The following is a 21,355-nucleotide window of genomic DNA, read 5'->3' as shown; positions in this document are numbered from 1 at the left end:
ATGTTCCTTTTACCATACTGGAAAAGCAATCATGTGCAGGAAGCTCACCGCCAAAGTATAATATGCCCAAGACAGAAAGCAGCTCGGGTGAGCCTCCATTCCCAGTATTCCCAGTCTTTCAAGTCAAAGATTCAGATTTGTGTAACTGTACACCGTAAGCGCGGCTCGTCTGTTCAGATACAGTATACCACCCCGAATATGTTCAGCCTCACTCGCCATAGGCGTGTTCGGGACAAAAAAAGCTCGGACGAGAAGTTTCAAGTTTCCTCGTGGCTTTTTGGCCAGACCGAGAATTTGGGACCGGAAGGCTTCCGAGCATTTCGAGTGGACCGAGCTACGCCTCAACGTTGCAGCGTGAGGCTCGGTTCCAAATACAAAGAGACGAACACCCTCTTATACGATGCTGTGGCTGATGTCAGCCTTTTCTGATCTTCTGACGGTCGCGGTATTGGTCCGCTGATACACGTGTAAGCATCATTCCATCCCATCCTACGGCAGGAGGCGGCGGTCAATGCAATTGTCATTCACGAACATACACTCGGGTATTGCTGGATATGGAAGACGACGAGAACAGACTGTGATGGTGATCAGTGTTGCGATGATCAATGTGTACGAGTTCAATTCTCAATTTTGGTAACGAACACGGCATTGGTTGTCAACACGACAGAGCTGAAGCAAAACTACTGTCAATGGATTGTAAGTCATCAGTTGGATCGAAAGGTCCTTGAATGTAATCGGTGTGAAGCTCGAGACAAGGATGCGATGAAAAGTCTATACAACAGACTCAAAACCTGCGTTGGACTGAGTCTTGCAACAATCACTTCTTCAGACAGCTTTCAGAGTCCATTCATTCATCAATAACTTCTCCAAACAACTCCCAAAGTCTAGTCAACCACGACCAAAATCGCAAACATGCAATTCTCCACTGCTATCACTTCCCTCTTCGCCCTCCTCACCGTTGCTACTGCAGCTCCGGCCGAGGAGAAGCGTCAAGGTGGTACATCCTCCACGAAGCCAAATCAAGAAGCACTTCTGACCTGATTTCTAGGGGAGTTTTTCGCTGTCCAGACATACTACAGTGCTGGAGGATGCACCGGAACAGCCGATTCAGAGGCTACCTTCAATGAAGAGAATCTTTGTCAACCGATCGCGACAGTTCTCAGTACCGTCGAAAGTGTCAGTCTCATCTCAGTCACCGATGCTGGGTGTGTCGGTAAGTATTCCTCTTTTAGTTACATTTGTTTAAAGTTGGAGGATGGAATCAGTGACTGACTTTCTTCAAGTCCATTACTATACGAACTCGGACTGCACCGAGGGTGATACCGTGGGCGTTATCGACCACTGTGAGCAAGCAAGTGGCCCCTTCGTGGCGACCAATGTTATCTGCTCTTAAGTAGTTCATCTTGCTCGAGTCTCTTGCTTGCGAGGAGTAAGGAGGCGCACGAAAATATTGGAGGTGGTAGTGCTATGGTTTCTTTGGATGGCAATGGGCTGGATGACGAGTAGGCTGAAAGACTTTACTTTCTTTAAGGAGGAATTCTTCTTGGTGAGATTTGTTACAGAATGGAAAACCGATTTGGGATTGAGTCCATTATGCACCAAGTCTGTGGGTGAAGCTTGTTTTAACCACTGTGACCAGTCCATTCTCAGAAAGCCATAACTCTCACCACTTCCAAACTCACTTACATCCATTCAACAGAAGCGTAGAATAGCTGTGGGTCAGTGATTGGCTGTCGCTCAGTCAGGCTCTCTTGTGGTTGTGGCTTGCAGGGATCGTCACAGCCTCACACTTTCAAAGCCTGCCTTTACAACAACTACACTATTCTTCCTTATACACTCTTTCTTCTTTCAGAAAGCTCTTACGAGCTAATCAGCTAATCATGCCACGTAACAATCTTGCTGAATACCAGTGGTTTCCTGCAGAGACAACTGCAGTCAATGCCATGGAAGTTAGACAAATCGCCGTTCAGCCTCCTCGATTACCAGGCTCACGTCCTAGGCTGCCTGAAATCACTACTCTGAGCTCCAGCCAGAGTCAATCTGGTGGATGGGCTTCATCGAATGCTGTCGGCCCCGAGATATTATTCATTACTATCACGGTTTCACGATCCAGACGAGTTTGACTTTTGTTTGGTGGGCATATAAGTTTCTACGTCGCCGATCAAGATCAAAATCGAGGCTTGCGCCTTTTAATACCAAAGATGCTTCACCAATATCTATTCAAGAGAGACCCAGAACTTTACATCGAATCGAATCAACTATTGACATCGAACCTCTATCAGGGACGACCACACTACTTGCTGATAAACAACTTGTCAAAACTGAAAGTGTGCAAAAAGAAGGCTTAGATGCTAGAAAAACATATGAAGCAAACCGCCCGGTACTGGAACATCCATTAACTGAAAAAGAGCTTCTCCCAGAACCGCTTGTTCGTGCAAGAAGGTGGATACTTGAAGATTTCTTTTTTGAGCTGCGGACGATGTAATTCTCCACGCGCATCAATCTTATGTAGCACAAGCTGATACGTATAGAACTTTGAATGATATACAGTACTACCCATTAATGGAATCTTATCTTGGAACTTTGGCGAAATTCGAACGTGCACTTCGTGAACTCATCGGCCTTCGCATGCAGCACTTGGCAAAACTTGCTAGAATTCCAGAAACCTGCGCACAACTCGATCGTTTCATTGCCACTTCTATCGACAAGCTTCTGGAAACAGACGCCGTGGTGGACGACGTTCTAGCAGACATCTCTAAGAACATTCCACGGTTTCTGAAGAGGAGAGACCTCAATCTAATACTGCACCTCTTGCTTCTCCGTACTCAGACAGTAGTGCTGACAAACGCTGAGCAATATCTGAAGATAGATCTTCTCGAGACTGGTATCAGGCACTGGCTCCTGGACTGCGATACTTGGAGCCCCTTCGAAGACTTGCGTAAAACGAGATTTAAATCAATAGGGATATGGAGCATTTGCAAGTTCGATTTAGGGCGGCGTTTCAGGTCACACCAGAAGCCGGTTATAGAAGACTTGAATGGAAATGTGTAAGTTCTTCTGCCAGGGAGTAACACTTTTAGCTAACTTTATAGGACTGTGGGGAAAACTTGTATGGTGATTTCCCCGCAGGCAATGAAAACGAGTTGAGGGCAGTGGAACAATTGGAGAAAGAACTCAAGCTGAACTGTAAAATCATTTGGGGTAAGCGACCATTGTCCACATTTGAGAGAGACATCATAGCTCTTGCTGGTGGAGCGCCCGTCCTCCAGTCGCAACACAGTTCGGGATCTATCAAAACGAAGGGTCAGTCTACATCATATCCAATGACCAACTTACGGAACCACCAGGCACAAAATATACGGGAAGAGGCACGGTCGCCAATCAGACTTCGAAGATTAGCGGAGGAGCGTGGTCAACTTGGCAACCGCTCTTGGAGGTATCTCGAGCTATGCTTCAATTCTGGAAAACACCAAATTCAGCACGCAGAACTTGATGTGACTCACCACACGACAACGGACCATACTTTCTTTCAGAAGATAAAAACTGAGTACTTTCGAATGAGTAAGCGAAGGTGGTTCTTTGAACCAAAGGATGTCAGATTCGTCGAGGTTAGGAACGTGTCCACTCTTGTCTAAACTATACTAAGCTTTCCAAGTTTTCGGTACAGAACATGGGAGAACTGGCAGGAATCATAAACGGCTTCGATGAAAGGAACCCGGCACTGCCGCCTGAAGAACTTGTTCGGCAGGGAACGACTTGGGAATACAAGCCACGCCCACGAGGCCCACCAGTTCCCAGTAACATCATCTTACATGAACTCACATCGAAGAAGAGTAAATTGCATACCAGCACCACATGGTCTCGAAGAATGCCGAAGAAGCTAAATACGAGTATCTATGCAATACCAGATCCCAACGAAGCTGCCTTCGGTTGGGGAATTCACATCTTCGAGGGATATAATGTTTTCCTCATCACGATTTTGATCTCTGTCCTGGCACTACTTGGCTCAGCTGGATGTATACTCGCGACAGCGCTTTGGTGGACGTTGAGAGATGACTTGAATGGTGCCCTGGCACTTGGTGCTGCTTTAGCAGCCCTCCTAGCCGTCTTACTTGGGTGGGCTGTCTCTTTTCTGCAGGGTGTGAACAGGTCTTGAGGGAACTACTAGGAGAAACGGGAAAGGAGCTCTCACTAGAAACCCCTACTCGATTCCATACGTGTGATTTTTGGTTGATAGCTGAAATGGACAACTGCAAGCCCACGATGAATAAAAACAAGGCTCTGATAGAGATGTACTAAAGAAAAGTTACCCATGTTGTGAGACAGTCATTGAACAAAGATATGGAATGTTTGGAAAGGCTTTTCCCACATTCTGCACAATACCCGCATTTTGCGCGATTTGCGCGATTCGCGCTGTTCACTGAAAGGGAGGAACAAACTGATCGCTTACCATTCGGAACGAGCCCCTTTCGGTTAACGCTTAGCTCTATGCGACTCCCTTCTTAAGACAGTATCATCATTTTCTGCTCATTTACTTCTACATACATTTACTTTCGCGAAGACGGATACCTATGGTGCACTAACACCGAGATAGCTGCTATCCACCCAACTCGAGTAAGTGGGGAGAATTGTTGAAATAGCATATGCGCTCGTCAACGCCTTTGCCCAAGAAACTCTCGTCCCTGCAGCGTTAGTATTGTCGTATTCCGCAAACAAGATGTTGGCTGTGGATTGTGATGAGGACCAAGCTATCAACCCATTAGCATGCCTTCTCTCCTTTTCCCCAAATGGCAAGAGCAATGTCCCAATCGAGTAGAAAAAAGTGAAGAGGCAATGACTATCAACATACCTTCCCAACCTGCAGAAATAACGATGTTCTCTTCATTACTGTTCTGAAATACCACTCTCGCGTAGTCACCCCATGGTCTTCCAAGGTACGTATTTCCCTTCGTCCCACTTCCTGCACCAGAACCAAGTACAATTTTCCTGTGCACACACTTTAGTCTCCGTCTTCGATACAGGTATGGCGGCTTCACTCACGCTTTATCAAAGACAAAGAACCCGTCTGTACTACTACTCGTTCTCCCTTGCGCTGTAATCGTCCCTCCGCTCTTGAGAACACCAAGCGTACATCCTTGATACCAAGAATTGGCTGTGATGCCGAAAATGAAATCCACCGCTCCTTCAATGTAACATCTTCCAAAGAATTGAGAGCCGATATGAGAGTAAAGAGTGTCTTGATACGACTTTAGTCCACATGCGTATACGCCGCCGTAATCTCCACGCATAGAGAGAGCAACGGCTTGCCCACCTGTTCCGGCGGTGTTGCTGACGTTCAAATTGTACATTTTGAAGTTGTTGCCGCTGACGAGGAGGGTGGCTATGGTTTCATGTCAGTGTGGTGATCAATGTGAACATAAAATTAAAGGAGAAATACCACTGGCGTCATCACTCCCTGCTGCAGAAGCATAGGTTGAGTAGGTGATGACGGCTTCATTTGAGGAGGGAGAAGTGCTCGGGTATGCTGAGCCCTTTAACGTGATGCTATCCTTGCTTATGGTAAGCTTTTCGGTATAAGTTCCAGGGTAGATGTAAATGGTATCTCCTGCAGACGCCGCATTATAGGCTGCGGTAATCTGCAATATTGTCAGTAATCGAGTTCGGAGCAAACATTAGAAAGGAAAAGCTACCGTGCTGTATGTTTGTCCAGAACCGACGTTCAGTGTGGCAGCCTGCAAAGTTTCCACAAAGGAAAAGAACGAGACGAAGATTGAGTACTTCATATTTAAAGCTTAGCAACCGGAGCTACTCAGCTCTCAAAGGAAAGTACGTTGACAATGTCTATGTACTCGGGTTTCCTGTCTCTTCAACTCTGATCCGGAAAAACATGTGGTGCCAAGCCTTCAACTCCCCTCGCCAATGGTCCATTGTCCCACGAACCGCGGGACAAGTAAGAAAGTATATGCGGGGCAAGGACAAATAAACTCCTTGCACGATAGATGAAAGTGCACCAATTATAGAGTCAATATAGGGATTTAATTGTTCCTGGACCACCTCGGTACACAAGCCGGGTAGATGGGAAATCAAGATAGAATAGCCTAATAAGGTGCATGGACTACCCATGAGTACCAAGGCATTGGGCTACCAGACGGAAAATGGATCTTCCTAGTACATCGTTTGCATTCAACGGCACGATCTCTCAAAACAAAGACATAGAGGTATGTTTCGAAGGGGATGGAACCTAGTCTAAGAACAACATATGTGAGCGAGGACCTACGCATAACCCAAAGATAAACGGCAATATATACTCAAATTTTAATGAATTAACACGAGCGACCTGTCTCGACCAGACCCGAGAGAGATAGACTTTATCTCCATAATACGAAGTACGCCATCGCTTTGCATGATAAAACCCAAAACAGTTCCGCTATCCTGCATTTTGCTCAAACAATTCACAAGCAGCTGCAAACGTCCTCTATCTACACCTCTTCCTTCTCCTCAAGAATCCAATTCATGCACCACATGTGCCTGGCTGTTCGGTAATTCCGCTGGTGATGTCTGTTGTGCCGGCTCGTACTGCTGGCCACCAAAATATGACTTCTTGGATCCTGGCGGATATCCAGAATCCGCTTCTGCAGCTTGCTGGTAATCAGCTCCTGCGCCAACTGCCCCTCCGTAGCCTCCACTATAAGGACCTTCTTGCCCATTCTGTAGTTCGTATGTTTGTGATTTCTTTTGATTATTTCGTCGTCGCCAGAAGAAGTAGCCGAGTCCTCCTAGAGCGATCAGTCCTAATGGTACTCCCACCCCTGCTCCAATCGCTGCTGCATGTGAGGATCCGCCACTCGAGGAAGCTGATGTTGTCGCTGCCGCAGAACGCGTCGGTGAAGATGTGGCTGTGGTCGAGGTCGTGGTAAGTTGGCTTAACGGCATCTGGGCGAGTACAGTTGCTGCTGGTGATATTTGGAAGATGTCGGAAGCTGTATTGCAACATGCAAAACTACCCACTCCTGTAGAGCCATCGTCACAGCAGCTGTACGAGTCAGCTTGAAGGTTCCGAATAGCAGTGACAATACTGGCTATGAAGTTGTATTTGTGACAGTCCCATCGCAAAACCTTACTCCAGCAGCTGAATTGTTCGCATCTGATACACATCAGCTCGTACCATGACGAAGTGTTGGAATACCCCTCACATATGTTACATTGATCAAGACATGCTGGTGATTGCCATGTTTTGTCTGTACATCCCACTCTCAAATAATCCACAACCTGCCCATTGTCTTGCATGCACAGTCCGTTCGAATAACATGTTGCTCCTGGCCCACAGCAGGCACTGGGGCCTGTAGTCGTATTATCGCATCTGAAACCGGCGTTTGCATTCGCTTTCCCATCTAATACATAGCATGTCGTTTGCAATGCCGCCACCCAAGGTAACACAGACGAGAGGAAGAGAGAAAATATCACACTTCTTGAAATCATGATCGCTGTCCCGCAATGGCAATAGAGAGAAACTTTAAACAAGGGAATAAGAGGGTAGAATTCGAAAGGAATCCAATCAAGGATTTAGTGTGAGGAGTAATAGCGCGAAAAAGAAAGTGAGGGATTGGATTCTTGACACCATTAAGAACCTTGACAGTATTGAACCAGCCAACCTACGTGAATACATGCGCGCCGCTCCGCCGTTGATTGCTTGAACACAAATAGTGTGGTTTCCCAGACACGGTTCCGTGATTTCCCAGGGCTGTGGTAGTGCTGATAGATGCCGATCTTGATCCAGGTGCAGGCCACAATGACACTTAGCTCGTGTTATTTACAGCAGGTAGCATTTATGGCGGAGTCAAGCTGAACGTAAGATTGGTCATGAATCTGGGTAAACTGGGGAAGAAGGATCAAATGCTTGTTTAGTCGATACTAAGTAGAGTTGTCGCGAAGTTCATGGAAAGATCTGTGGCGTTGCGCCATGAAGATCGTTCCTTGGAACCAATCAGAATTGATGGGCCGAGGCTTCCTAGAACCCTAAAGAGATCTTCGAGTGGGGATCAATAAATGCACGTGAGGAGAAATACTCCTACGGATTTGCTGACAATACGGTCTACATGAGATCCTTGCGAAGGGTTGAAAGTTTGGGACCAAAGTATAAAGTCCTCGGGAGCCTGTGTAGTCGGTGACATTGATAGAGGTGATGAAACATCATGCTTGGGACGGTTTGTTATGTGGTTCTAGTCGATGCTTCATGCTTTATTTTCGTCGAATCGCGCTCATGTTAACCTTACTATTTTGCATGGAAAGACAACGAGGTGCAAACGAATATCTGAGAGATGTCCGTCCTGGCGATTGAGAAGACACAGGAAGTCGACTGCTGTGAGAATTGTACTCTTCATATTCGTTGAGAATACCGCAACGTTAGGCGAACTCCATTCTTCACAACTTGTGCTTCAGTCTTCGAGACTCACCACCATCGAGTCACACAACGTTCTTCTCCAGCCACTCCTCCCATTGTTCGCCACTGAAGCTTGAGCTGATGTTGTTCTCAACGACCCCATTAAAGACCACTGTGGGCGTGACGTGGACGCCTTGCATTCGGTTCATCTTAACCAGCACTTTCAAGTCATTGGTGACTTGATTCCCAGTATTCAAGCTACCATCTTTGTCTGGCTTGTCCGAGATGTACAATAGATCGTACATCTCCTTCTCATTCAAGCCAACTTTGGCTCCAATCTTGGCTAGACGTTCGTAACTCTTGTTGCGAGTTTCATTGACAACGTTTACATCGTAGAATGATTTTGCTTCATCGAACAAGGCCTACAGGAGGCTAGTGAGCATGACTCGGAGGTTGATCAGATTTGGATCTTACTTTGCTAAAATCCCAAAACTTGCTTGGCTGCAATTTGAGAACAGCAACTCCAGCTTCATGAACTAACGTGGATGATGGGTGCCACGGTTGGATCTGTTGTCTAAAAAGAATCTGAACTTTTGAAGCATACTTCTTTTCGATCAACGGAAAGACGGAGGTATAGACCGTGTTGAACATCTTGGCAGAGAAAGGGCAGACATAATCGACTTCTTGAGGTCAGTATCATCGAATTGGTGATTGATTCTAGAATGATGGGTGAGAACGGACGGTAAAGCTCAAGCGTATGCAATGTTGGAGCAGCGCTGCTGGCGGCAAATCTTTGTCCAGCAAACTTCGGAGCGAGTGCCATGTTGGTTATGCTATGTTCAGAAAGTGTTTTGAGCTTTGTACGAAGTTAATTGACTGTGATGGTTGAAGAACAAGGAATTTAACAGAGATCCTCAATTGCTTCATGTGAGAAAAGGATGACGTTTGCCCCGCATAATCGCGGAAATCTATCTCCACGTGATAATATGTACAAATGCGAAAGCGGCATATGGTGCCTTCAATCAGCAAATCTGTTAACTGCACAAGATTAATGGCTACAATTTATTTGAAGGAGATGCCGGATGAGGTATTCTATCCCTTTGAGGTGGTATCTGTGGTATACCGGTAGGTTTTTGAAGTTACTAACCTAGGTAGCATGCTAGACAGCAGTCAAAGGATGACCATTGACTCTCTTAAGAAGTCTGTTACTGAGTATACGTAGGGACTCCGAACAAAGAGTCAGAGACGAAGTAAACGCAATCCGACGAGGAATTGTATTCAGAGAGGTATCCTCGGATACAAGATATAGCCGTGAGCTCTTCAATGCCGGACGCTATGATAGGGTGCTAGAGCACCTAACAGCATGTTGCTTCTCCAAAGCTTGATGTTTATGGTGCAGTGCTTCATATTATGTACTCATTAAGTATAATTAACGCCAACGCAATGCAGGTATCCAGCTCTGACTTGTTTCCAACAAACACCATATGCAACGTACTATACAACAAACGAATATATATTCAAGAGAACAAGAACTCTTTCAGGACTGGGGAGCCAGAAAATTCGGGGTTCAGGAGGATGCAACTATGCTAGTCAGCCCACGTCATAGCCAAAACTACTCAGCACCCACTTGAGAAAATATTGGAGGCCACTTCTACGATTCTCCAAGAACTTTGGTCGAAACTTCGAGATGACGCTTTTCGGTGGGAGCGGTGGCATGGCTGCCGTGGAGTTTGGGAACGTCTGAAGGAGTCTGTCTCGCAGATCGTGGAATTCCGAATATCGTTTCCTGATACGCATCGAACCACCCTACATCCGTCAACACCTACACAGCAATTGGGAGCGAGAGGCATACCCGCAGAGTGTCCACTGTGATATTCCAGACAACGAATGCCCCAATGCCCGTTCTGCTTCCATTAACGACTACATAGTCCGTGATCTCAACGCTCTTCGCCCAGCATGCTTTATTCTTTGAGTCCTCCCCATCGGTATTGTCTTGTAGAATTATGGCTCCATTGGGAATCGATTCGACTGATATGTTGGAGACTGATCGCTGATGCGATTGAACCCAATACGGTGGCGAAGTGATAGGTGATGTTATCGGAGACTCGTTGCCGCTCGTCGGGTCGTCGACGGGAGGCGTTGTCGTGTCAAGGCGATACTTGCCTGCAGAAGCAGCCTCACGCGCTTGGATAATGTGGCCCGACTCCATCCATCTGCGGAGGCTCACTCGCCTGGATTTACGAGGCTGGTCCTAGAGCTGTGGTGTTTGATATTGAGGAGGTTGCTTCACGATTATGCGGCTAACCGACACTAGTGCAAGTAAACAGGAGCTTCTTCGTGTTTTTTGTTCGTGTACCGATCTTTGAGACTCGAATCTTGCACAACAATATTTGTCCGAATCAATTGGAGAACCCCGAGGATTCGAAATCTCAAGGGATAAGTTTCAATTGATGCCTTTTTGATAGGGAAAACTTTCTTTCTTCCGGAACCAGCCCGACTCCAAAGAAGCCACAAAGCATGGGCCATTGACAACGTGGAGATCAATCGCTCGACTCGGTCACTATCCCTGTAATGGCTTGATGTCCGTTTAACTTTACTTTGATTTAGATTTTGAAGCTAGAAATATAAAAGGAGCGGTGAAATGATGGGGAGCCGCCATATAATTTCGGCTAGCCATCCTGATTCGATGATCGAGCTCTGCTCGTACATTTTGCTTCTTTTGTTGACTTGCATACTTTGAGGTGGCAAGAAAGTCAGACTAGATTGCAAGAAAGTTCTCATGGCAGACTTCTGGATGGGTTCCACGGCTGGATAGCTTCAGGCATTTGCCATCGATACGAAGCATACTTCATGTGAGTTGTTCTAATCATGGTGCACGGAAAGTTGTGCAGCAGTGAGCCAAGACCCTTTCCACACTACTGCCGATATCTGTCAAGGGTCTTTACTCGTTCAAAGCTCCGGTTGGCTGAAATAGAGACATTCTAACCGCTTATCGTTACTCGGGCTGCTCGTGCATCGCTGAATATACACTAGCGCAAGCCCAATATCTTGATCGAGAGACAATTGTTGACTTGGGGGGTCGGGAACTGGGGGTTGGGATTCTCATAAGACCTTCTCCTCCTCCTCGAGAGTCTTTTCCCTCTTCCTGTCCTTAACAACCCCCGACGTTCGCTTCAATCCGTGAAATTATATCTTTAATAATTATCTCGCTCGTTGAGATCTCGCCCGCTCATTCTCTGTCACATTTTATCTGCTTTGAAAGGTAAGGAGAGCCCCCGGAGATGACCACATTCTTCCTTTGAACCCTCGAGGATGCAGTTGCTTCCCACGAGTGACAATTCCTTCGGAGTAGTGTATAGCTGACAATTGGTTGTCCTCAGAAGAACTTTCGCCATATCATACCCTCGTGCCGACCGATACATAGAAAATGCTCTCCCTTCAAGCTTCCGTTGGCGTGCTAGCCGTCATCCTGTTGTCACTGAAGGTCCACTCGCAAGCTGTCTACCAAATCGATCCCAACAGTGTCCCTCTTTCCGACCGAAGTACGAATTCTTCTCTTGCGAGTTTGGGGTTTGGGTTTGTGCTGATTTTCGATAGCTTCGTGGTGTCAGAGTCAAATGACATCTTGTCCATTGCTTTGCCTGCAATTGCCCGGAGAGTCTTCTACCACAGATGCCAATGATTGTGACCCAGTAAGGATAAACATCTGCCATTGCTGCCAATGGCACAGCGATTAACTTCTGGCAGACTACCCTCACCTACGACTGCGTTTGCGGAAATGGAATGTCTCCCAATGCCTCCGAATACTCGCAGACCCTCCCATACTTTATCTGCACGGAATATGGCAACCAGTGTGTTGCTGCATGCGGCGGTGATACCAACTGCCAGAGCAATTGCAGAAGTCAACACCCTTGCGGTGCCCAGGACCCTACTCGAGTCAACGTCACAACTACGTCTTCGACCATGACTGCCACCACCGTTCCTGCTGGTGCCACCAGCGGAACAGCTGGCGTGGTCTACACCGGTTTCGGTGGAGGAGCTGCTGCTACCACGACACCATCTTCTTCTTCCACCAAGAGCGGTGCACAAGCGGCCTTGGATCTTGGACGCAGCTATAGTCTGGTTGTCGTATTCGCTGGCATTTTCGCCGGTTTTGCTTTGGTCATGTAAGACAGCTTTTGGATTGGTGTTTGTTTGCATGTCTCGGCCACACGTCTTGCCCGATGAGAGTTTGTTTTAGCGATGATTAAAAGAGTTCTGTAAGCGGTTTCAGCGGTTCTTGCACATATCTTCTTGGATTGCATACTTAAGCCGCAGATCAACGGCTACCTTAATACTCGTAAAGTAGTGGTTCTGGGAGTTGGAGACTGCCTGGGAGCTGGAACTGAATACGAGGTCTGTCCCGGAAAGGAATGGAAGAATGAATCAAATAGGTTCTGAAGAAAATAGAACATTTGTCTCATGACTGCGTATGTCTTGAGTTGTGATAGCTCAGCGTCCACGAGCGTTTACCAATCACACCGAGGCTGTTGTCCTAACCCCAATCGATGGTCGAGAATCGTGAGAGACTTTATTCGTGAAAATCGACAATGTACGCAGCGATTGTTGGTACTCGCTCATTCGCTGTCCTATGCTCAAACGGTTGTTTCGAGTTTGTGCTGATTGTCCAGCCGCAAAGGTAAAGTCGACCATAAATGATGGTTGCTGTCTTCACGTGCGAAATGGGCCAAGCAAAACGATGACGAGTTAAAAAAAGAGGCAATCTTAACGATGATTAGCCGCGCATCCGCGTTGTTTTCTGGATTTGTCCCCTTTGAAAGTGAAACCATGTCTCGATGACCACTTCCCCTTATCTATAATTTTTTTCCTTGAAAACTTGAGAGTGTCGCTGAAGTTGGAGCGCTATCCAACTTCCCTCCTCCGCAATTCGGCCTCTAGATCTACTTGCGGTCAAAAAAGAACCGCAAGTGCTTCCCCCTCCCGTTACCACACCTCAAACCCCAATGGCGCCCAGCAAAAGTAGGTTTCAAATGGTCAGATTATGGAAGAATATACTGATGTTAAGTGTTCAGAGGTAGCTGCGCATGAGTGCGTGTCTGAGGAGGCCTTGGTGCACCTCAAGTCGTACAAATACTCGAGTGTCGACAAGTCCTTCATTTCGAACTATATCCTGAAGCATTATGTACACCGCCTTCGATTTATACCTGCTGGAGAAATTTCGCTGAGACCTATATAGTGGAATGCCTTCGTGGAACTTCTGCCATTATGGCTTGCACCAAATATGGTCACATTGCTAGGATTCTTCTTCATCCTGTCAAATGTAGCCTGTCTGGTGATATTTATGCCAGACTTGGTTGGACCTGTACGTTATCCACAGATTTCCATGGCAGACTTCAATGCTGATACTTGCCGATCAAATAGGGACCATCCTGGCTGTACTATAGCTTCGCTTTCGGCCTATGGATGTATTCTACCATGGACAATGTGGATGGAAAGCAAGCACGAAGGACGGGCACATCCAGTGGTCTTGGAGAATTATTCGACCACGGTATCGACTCACTCAATTGCACACTTGCCAGCTTGTGCGAGACGGCAGCAATGGGTTTGGGAACATCGAAGACTGGTGTCTTCACCGCTCTGATTCCCTGCTTGCCAATGTTCTTTTCGACCTGGGAAACATACCACACCCACACACTATATCTGGGTGTGTTCAACGGCCCAACGGAAGGTCTGATTCTGGCATGCACAATTATGATCCTTTCGGGTTACTATGGTCCGGAAATTTGGACCCACAAGATCACAGACCTTGTTGGACATCACTACTTTTTTGGATACCATGAGTTCTTTGGGACATACTCAGTCCGTGATCTCTGGGTTCCAATCCTGCTGATCTCATTATTCGGCGCGCATGTACCATTTTGTGTGATGAATGTTGTCAAAGCACGGAGAAGGGACAACTTGCCAATTCTCCCCGTTTTCTTGGAATGGACACCTATGGCAGTCTACACCTTTTCTATTGGTGCCTGGTTGTTCTCGCCATACTCGACGCTAATGGCCGAGAATCATCTTGTTTTATTCTGCCTCACAATGTCGTTTGTGTTTGGTAGAATGACTACCAAAATCATTCTGGCTCATTTGACCAGACAGCCATTCCCCTATTGGACCGTAATGCTCACGCCTCTATTAGGAGGAGCTGTTCTTGGAAATCTGCCTCGGGTTGGTCTCCCTGCAGTCAGTGCTTGGACAGAGCTGTGGTATCTTCGCGGATACTTCGCCTTTGCATTGGTTGTGTACTTCCGATGGGCGTTCTTGGTCATCGATAGCATTTGCTCTTACCTTGGCATCAACTGTTTGACAATACCATATGAGAAGCAGGTCGCCAATAAAGAGAAAGCCAAGGCGGCTAACGGAACAGCAAAGTCTGCGAACGGTCATACCGACGGGAAGAGAGTCGATTAGGCCAGTGTGGGATGTCAGAAGTTGGGGTATAAGACCTCATGTTACGATGATCATGAGCATGGAGGATTTCTGTTCTTATCTGTAATAGTCGGTCTGCATAGCGCTTAGACGGTCCTCATCATAGGACGTTTGGGAAAGAGGAAAAGCAAGTAAGCATAGGGCTCGGCGTTCTGAGTCACAGATATTCGAACAAATGTTGACGTTGTTTTGTCCTTCCATATTATTTGCCACAAACGTTCCATATTAAATTCATGTTGAAGGTTTTATTTGAATTACTACTGTTGACCGGCTCATCGTCTAATACAATCTAAGCCCTAAGTCTCAGGAAACCGAGATTTTGAGACAAAGATAGCTATGAAATATTGAAGTTGATATGGTTTAGTATCTTATGAGTGATGCCGCTAGCTTGATTAGGCTTGCGGCTATGGGTTGTATAATGGTAAATAATAGAATTGGGTTTCGAAGTAAGTCTGTTTAGTCGAACGGTGTTACCTGGGTAGGCACCTATATCAAGCCAATAGGGTGGGAACATCCGACCGCAACTAAACTTCTTCGTCTTCTACGGTCTGAGGATTTGTATCGAATCCGGATGATTCATCCTTTTTGTCTTTTTTCTTTTTTCTTTTTTTGGTAAATCGCACAAACATTTTCTGAATTGCTATCTCATTTATCTCATGCGTAATATTCTCGTCGATGGGTTCATTGTCTAATCCTTAGTCTCAGGAAACCGAGATCTTGAGACGAAGCTAGAGCTAGCTACTCGGACATCCCGTCGAAATAAGCTCTTCGGCAATAGTCGGTCTTCTGTCGGTATATCCACCTAACAAGTCTAAAAAGAAGCAATGCATCAATCAACATCGCCAAAGAGGCTCTGTTCACACGAAGTGGGGTGTTGCGCCACACCCCGCGACGCAAGCCCAGCCACTGGCAACGTCATCCGGCCGTCAATGACTGACGCCTTCACTAACATTGGTGCCAGTTCTTAGGCAACGCGTAAACAAGGAAAACTTTCAGCCTTGTGTTGGATCTTGGCAGTAGAGGCTGATCACTACGCATCTGCGGTATTTTCTATTTCTATGCTGCCATGTAGCAAGAAAAGTACGGAGTATGTAAAGATAACGTGCCCGCTCTGCTGCTGCAACTTGCTCTCGTGTACTCGTGCATGAACAGCTTCCCAGCCACAATTTAAGTTGCGTGGATAGCAAGCAAGAACCTCGGCGTCGTTGCCAGGTATTGGATCTTGCTGTGCAAGTCAGCGAAGTGCGTAATATCAGGTTACACATTCACGCAATTTTCAATGTCCAGCTTCACTTCGCATTATTATTTTTGTCACTCTTTCTTCACTCCCTAGATTCGTTCGGGATTGCTCTTGCTTCTCTTTGCTCAATAGAGACGAAACTTTAATTCGACAGGACCAGGGCCCCACGCAACGCAACGCAACGTCCGCGAGTCCATTGCCAGTTCGCATATTCGCCAAGACCATTCAAGCAGCGAATCTTGGCCAGAACCCTTGAAATATGACGCTCCCCTCTACATGCCCCGCAATATCTTCAAACCAGGACCCGACTCTCCCAATCGCACATTCACCACCGCGCAACTCCTCGACGTTCCCGCAAAATATACACCATCATCGAAAGCACAGTTCGAAAGTTTCTGTCTCGACGAAAGGTTCTACGAGGAGCCATCAGGAATACATAGACAGTCTGGAGACCCCGTCGAAAGAAATGGTGGAGAGAATAGGAGAGGTGCAGGAGAGGAACGAGAAGGAAACTATTAAGAAGAGGTTAGGAGAGAGTCACAAGGATCTGAATGAGATTGAACGAGAACGGGCAGCAGGAATCATACAGCGGAATTATCGGGGGCACAGAGAAAGGAGGATCATGGAGGGCATGAGCTTAGATCCGAGCACAAGATGGGTGGAAGCTGTCAAAGAGGCGAGATATAGGAATTTGACGACACCAAGGGCCAGGAATAGTATAGATGGGGCGCCGAGGAAGAGCGTTGATACTTTTCAGACTAATGGAACGGCGGGTTCGGTAGATCCGCATAGTACTGCAAGACAGAATTGGAAGAAGATTGGTTTCATAGCAAGGAGAGCAGGAGGCGATGAAGATTCGGATTCGGATAGTAGCGACGAGGACGATGATAATGTCCCGACAGACGAACGAGAACGGAAACGAAAACAAAGATTAGAGGCCAAGGCACAGCGACAGAAAGCTGCCAAAATGATGGACCTGCAGTACTTTTTGGAGATGGTAGATTTGAAGCACCGCTACGGGAGTAATTTGAGAACTTACCACGAGGAGTGGAAGAAGTCGGATACCAACGAGAACTTCTTTTATTGGTTAGATTATGGGGAAGGTCGATTCATTGACTGTCAGGGATGCCCAAGATCAAGGTTGGATGCTGAACAAGTAAGGTACCTGTCAAAAGAGGAACGATTGGATTATTTGGTCAAAATCGATAAAGATGGTAGACTCTGTTGGGCGAAGAATAGCGCTCGTATCGACACCACCGAACAATACAAGGACTCGATTCACGGTATTGTACCTGCCAACGACGAAACACCAGCCTATAGGCCACCAGCAGGAGAAGCGGCTACTGGTCCCCAAGATCATGCCCATCACGATGCTACGTCAGATGAGACTGACTCAGAGTCGGAAATGGACGACACAGATGCTCGTGCTGATAAGTATGCTACGCCCGAGCTCGACGGTGCGAAGGGAATGAAGAAAGTCAAGCACGTGTCGGCGGCCACTATCTTCAACAAGCTCCTCCGAGGGTCTGTAAAGAAAAACACATGGATCTTTGTTGCCGACACAAGCTTCCGACTCTATGTTGGTATCAAGCAATCTGGGGCTTTTCAGCACTCTTCGTTCTTACATGGTTCTCGAATATCGGCTGCCGGATTGATCAAGATCAAAGATGGTAGACTCTCTAAGCTCTCTCCTCTATCTGGACATTACAGGCCACCCGGTATGAATGCTCCAAGTACGACAAGCGTGATATGCTGACATGTGACTAGTCTCCAACTTCAGAGCTTTCATTCACTCATTAAAGGACGCAGGCGTCGATATGAGCCATGTATCAATATCACGCTCATACGCAGTCCTGGTAGGTCTTGAAGCATACGTCAAGACCCGAAAACGAGGAAAGAAAATCCTCCACAACATGATCCACAAGAAGGATAAAGTCTTAGCTCCCGAAAAGTTCGCCCAACGAGAAGAAGAAGCTCGTGATAAGAGTGAGAGTGCAGAACGCGAGCGTAGATTCTTGGAAATGAAGCAGCAGGCCGAGGCAGAGGAAAGAGAAGAGAACAGAGCAGATCTGAAGATTTTGAAAAAATTATCGATTGTACCAAAGCATGCACATCATGGCAGTTTGGACGGAAATACAAGAGCTGAAGCGGAGCTTGAGAAAGAAAGGGAGAAGGATCCCATTGTGCAAGCTCCTGGCAGCGGGCCAGAAAATGCTATTGCACCGGAAGGCACACGCAATGCTTGAATGCTTGATGAAGGATGTTACATATGATCAAGAGTTGATACCCATTGCATATATTCTGGTTGTTCTTTAGGATATTCTTCTAGCGTGGAGCGGCATTAGATGAATAGAAGTCGAGACTTTGTATATTTGAAGCACACAAACGATTCGAACAGGATGTTTGGATATAAATAGCTTCCAAGGGTCCCCATCTGATAAAACAAAACACTTATTAACCTTGCTCACCATGCTTAGCAGAGCTGATATCAAGCATGTGACTCTAGCATGATTCGCGTTGATATGACGATGCAAACATTGCAAGAAAATTGACTATGAAATCGTGAGAAAGTCCTATCTCAAACTAATACTTGACCACAGGTTATATCACATCGTCAGGACAGACATTGTCCTAGTTATAATATTTGTAATCATCGAGAGAAGAGGAGTCGATTGCGGGATGTCTCACTGCAGGTAGCCTTGGTGGAGTACTGTGTCATGCACCTAAAAATCCCATCGTGACTTTGATTGTCTTCTCAATTGTCATTTTTCTTCAACAATCTCATACATAGATGGGTTCTGGTGGAAGACCGTTTCATCTGCCATCATCTCATGTTTAAAAGTGAATGATTTAAATTTTTGGTGTCCTTTCCCGTGAATTTACATCAATGCTTGCTATCCTGGGACCGGGCATCGCTAAAGTGCGCTTTCCTTCCCCCCAAAGAAGGTCCCAGCCAGAATCACAACTTATTCAATTGTGAACTCTCCAATCTGCGAAAGCTGCCAATCTACTGCGCATTATGACCTACGCGCATATCAAGGTCAATGGCGTCTCCTTTCACTCGATCTTCCAGAAGGAGTGAAGGCCTCTCGACACGATCAAGCACGAGAAACAACGTAGTGATCTCACGCCCGCATCAAGGCAGCAGCCCAGCCAACATCGGTCGTAAAAAGCGTCCACGCGACGAGGACCCTACGGATCACGATGAGGATAGTTCCATTGTGAAGAAGAAAGCTAGGATCGCTATCGAGATTGCTTCCAGATCGAATGCTCAGCCAAAGACACGTTCCGTCGTGATCAAGGAGGAGATCGCGGTCGCTGGGAAGTACGCCGCAGCACCACCGCTGACCAAGTCAAAACAGACGGAGACAGCAACCCAGACTGAGCCTGCGAAGCCACCACAACCTCTACCAGAATCTGCGAAGAAGCCCGCGAATCACCACGAGAAGGTCGTCAATGGAATCAAGCACGAGCTCGACCGTTTACAGCCCAGCGCAGCAGATCTCAAGGACGTCAAAGACGACAAGCGAAAATTACGATCTCAGGAGGGGACGAGGTTCAAGAGTGAATTGTCGGCATACTTTCCAGAATATGATGAAATTATTGGTAATGAACCAAAAGAAGAACGTTAGTTGCCCATTCCATACAGTCGTTTCTTGTGGTTATTGACGCCTTGCAGATATTCTGAACATCGATACTCCTCTGTCTTGGCCGAAGCCTAGAAAAGCAACCTTGCCACGAAAAGCGGGTGCCCTTGCTGAGAGATCTGCTCTGAAAGACGATTCCGAGTCCCTCTTCACCGTTCTGCACAATTCACATCGAATAGATTCCTCGGTGTTAAGTAGGAACTGTGAAGACGGAGAGGACGATCCGCTGAATGACGATTACTTCGAATCCATACATCGAAAGCCCGAACGGCAAGAGAAGTCGATTCGGAACACCGACAAAGGTCGAGCTCAACATGAGAAGGACCAAGTCATTCGTCTGCTGGAGGGTCTACAAGGTCATGACTGGTTGAAACTGATGGGTGTCAGTGGGATAACGGACAGCAAGAAAAAAGACTATGAGCCTGCGCGAGAACACTTCATCAGAGGCTGCGAGGCTATCATAGAAAAGTTCAGGATATGGAGAGATGAGGAGAAGCGGAGGAAGTTAGAAAGGGAAGCTGCCCAGGCCGAAGCAGCAGAGGAAGAGGGTGAAGAGGACGAGAATGGGAAAGAGGAGGAAGAGCAGCAGGAAGAACTGGAAGAAGACGATGGTAATGTTAGTGATGGTGATCCGCCGGATTATAGTGATGCGGATGCTTCAGCAGCACGTCAATTGCACGAAGAAGCAATTGCTCGATCGACACCTGCCTTGAAGGGTCCTGGAAGAGGTCGACCAAAAGCCCCGCTAATACCCCAGCAAGTCGAGGTCATCGAAAAACCCTTTACATCCTTCTTCTCGAAACCCTATCTTCGCGAGGCAGCTCTAGGAAAGCATCGGCGGAGTGGCAGAACTGTTGCAGCATGGGGTCATCCTGTTCCTGAGGTAGAATACCAGGATTTCGATCTACCAGAGCAATACCGCGATGAAGAGACATTGAAGATTCATGCTAGGAGGAAGAGACGAGACAGGAGGGTCAGTAAGGATTAGAGGAGTAACATACGGCATGCAAAAATGGGTGTTCAAAAACACAATGCCTCGTCGAAAGTGCTTCGTCAGGCAATCTTGTTGGTTGTATGAATCCGGTGCAGGCGTTGGGGAATGGGCGATGATAGCAGGTTGGTTAAGTGTATCATAAGAAGGGTGGTGCTATCGGTGTTGTGGTCTCAATGAGCCACAATTAAAGAAAATCAAATGAATTTCACTGTCCCCTCATTCCTTGAGATATCCTTTTTGATACAGTGCATCAGAATGATTGAGTCGCGATTTGGTGGCTGTCGGGATAATAATCGCGCAAGGCTGGGTCACGTGAAGCGCTTAAAATCCGCCCTACTCCCTTCGAGCCTTGCCTTCACCTTCAAAGATTCTACAAAAAACGAGAATGCCTCGAAAGGGTCGAAAATCTCCTCGTAGTATGTAATAAATCTAATACATGGTTTTCAAGACGTATTGAGTCGAGAATATCATCAGAAACGCTGTCTTTGCGTCTCCGACGACAGCCTGACTTTCATTGTTCGTCACATCACCAAAAGCGCAAGAGATTCACCTTTGACTGTACATAACGCGTTTTCTAGCGCTCCACAAACTCTTCCTCTTCGCAAACTCTTTCTCCA

The 21,355-nt window shown here is 46.8% G+C and overlaps 9 protein-coding genes across 9 annotated transcripts; 5 read left to right on the top strand and 4 right to left on the bottom strand.

The window, feature by feature from the left end:
* The first annotated feature begins 895 nt into the window (after window positions 1-895).
* LY89DRAFT_679509 (uncharacterized protein) lies at window positions 896-1,565 on the top strand. The gene is made up of 3 exons (XM_018213886.1): window positions 896-994; window positions 1,049-1,213; window positions 1,284-1,565. Exons 1-3 carry the CDS (start codon window positions 913-915, stop codon window positions 1,391-1,393), a joined length of 357 nt encoding a protein of 118 aa, XP_018078708.1. The 5' UTR covers window positions 896-912; the 3' UTR covers window positions 1,394-1,565.
* Window positions 1,566-2,966: 1,401 nt separating this feature from the next.
* On the top strand, window positions 2,967-4,156 carry LY89DRAFT_727384 (uncharacterized protein; the record flags this gene model as incomplete). Its single annotated transcript, XM_018219146.1, has 3 exons — window positions 2,967-3,047; window positions 3,093-3,608; window positions 3,656-4,156. 3 exons carry the CDS (start codon window positions 2,967-2,969, stop codon window positions 4,154-4,156), a joined length of 1,098 nt encoding a protein of 365 aa, XP_018078707.1.
* Window positions 4,157-4,569: 413 nt separating this feature from the next.
* On the bottom strand, window positions 4,570-5,783 carry LY89DRAFT_745183 (pectin lyase-like protein; the record flags this gene model as incomplete). Its single annotated transcript, XM_018221054.1, has 5 exons — window positions 4,570-4,748; window positions 4,850-4,986; window positions 5,041-5,380; window positions 5,438-5,636; window positions 5,691-5,783. The coding sequence occupies 5 exons, from the start codon at window positions 5,781-5,783 to the stop codon at window positions 4,570-4,572; spliced, it is 948 nt and encodes a 315-aa protein (XP_018078706.1).
* A 715-nt stretch (window positions 5,784-6,498) lies between these two features.
* LY89DRAFT_713222 (uncharacterized protein) lies at window positions 6,499-7,479 on the bottom strand (the record flags this gene model as incomplete). The annotated part of the gene is made up of 1 exon (XM_018218037.1): window positions 6,499-7,479. One exon carries the CDS (start codon window positions 7,477-7,479, stop codon window positions 6,499-6,501), a length of 981 nt encoding a protein of 326 aa, XP_018078705.1.
* A 984-nt stretch (window positions 7,480-8,463) lies between these two features.
* Window positions 8,464-9,203, bottom strand: LY89DRAFT_663097 (uncharacterized protein; the record flags this gene model as incomplete). Its single annotated transcript, XM_018212687.1, has 3 exons — window positions 8,464-8,802; window positions 8,855-9,060; window positions 9,122-9,203. 3 exons carry the CDS (start codon window positions 9,201-9,203, stop codon window positions 8,464-8,466), a joined length of 627 nt encoding a protein of 208 aa, XP_018078704.1.
* A 694-nt stretch (window positions 9,204-9,897) lies between these two features.
* LY89DRAFT_693058 (Phox-like protein) lies at window positions 9,898-10,589 on the bottom strand (the record flags this gene model as incomplete). The annotated part of the gene is made up of 3 exons (XM_018216616.1): window positions 9,898-9,961; window positions 10,008-10,186; window positions 10,233-10,589. 3 exons carry the CDS (start codon window positions 10,587-10,589, stop codon window positions 9,898-9,900), a joined length of 600 nt encoding a protein of 199 aa, XP_018078703.1.
* A 934-nt stretch (window positions 10,590-11,523) lies between these two features.
* LY89DRAFT_679505 (uncharacterized protein) lies at window positions 11,524-12,964 on the top strand. The gene is made up of 4 exons (XM_018213885.1): window positions 11,524-11,642; window positions 11,761-11,922; window positions 11,978-12,072; window positions 12,128-12,964. The coding sequence occupies exons 2-4, from the start codon at window positions 11,808-11,810 to the stop codon at window positions 12,548-12,550; spliced, it is 633 nt and encodes a 210-aa protein (XP_018078702.1). The 5' UTR covers window positions 11,524-11,642; window positions 11,761-11,807; the 3' UTR covers window positions 12,551-12,964.
* A 184-nt stretch (window positions 12,965-13,148) lies between these two features.
* LY89DRAFT_19079 (sn-1,2-diacylglycerol cholinephosphotransferase-like protein) lies at window positions 13,149-15,015 on the top strand. Its single transcript, XM_018205700.1, has 4 exons — window positions 13,149-13,399; window positions 13,453-13,562; window positions 13,617-13,742; window positions 13,802-15,015. The coding sequence occupies exons 1-4, from the start codon at window positions 13,384-13,386 to the stop codon at window positions 14,837-14,839; spliced, it is 1,290 nt and encodes a 429-aa protein (XP_018078701.1). The 5' UTR covers window positions 13,149-13,383; the 3' UTR covers window positions 14,840-15,015.
* A 3,872-nt stretch (window positions 15,016-18,887) lies between these two features.
* On the top strand, window positions 18,888-20,954 carry LY89DRAFT_604932 (uncharacterized protein). The gene is made up of 2 exons (XM_018210373.1): window positions 18,888-19,725; window positions 19,766-20,954. Exons 1-2 carry the CDS (start codon window positions 19,142-19,144, stop codon window positions 20,730-20,732), a joined length of 1,551 nt encoding a protein of 516 aa, XP_018078700.1. The 5' UTR covers window positions 18,888-19,141; the 3' UTR covers window positions 20,733-20,954.
* Window positions 20,955-21,355: the final 401 nt, after the last annotated feature.

The sequence above is a fragment of the Mollisia scopiformis genome (assembly GCF_001500285.1).
Source record: "Mollisia scopiformis unplaced genomic scaffold LY89scaffold_1, whole genome shotgun sequence".
NCBI lineage: Eukaryota > Fungi > Ascomycota > Leotiomycetes > Helotiales > Mollisiaceae > Mollisia > Mollisia scopiformis.
Note: the sequence above shows the minus strand (reverse complement) of the source record. Positions and strands in the feature narration are given on the sequence as shown.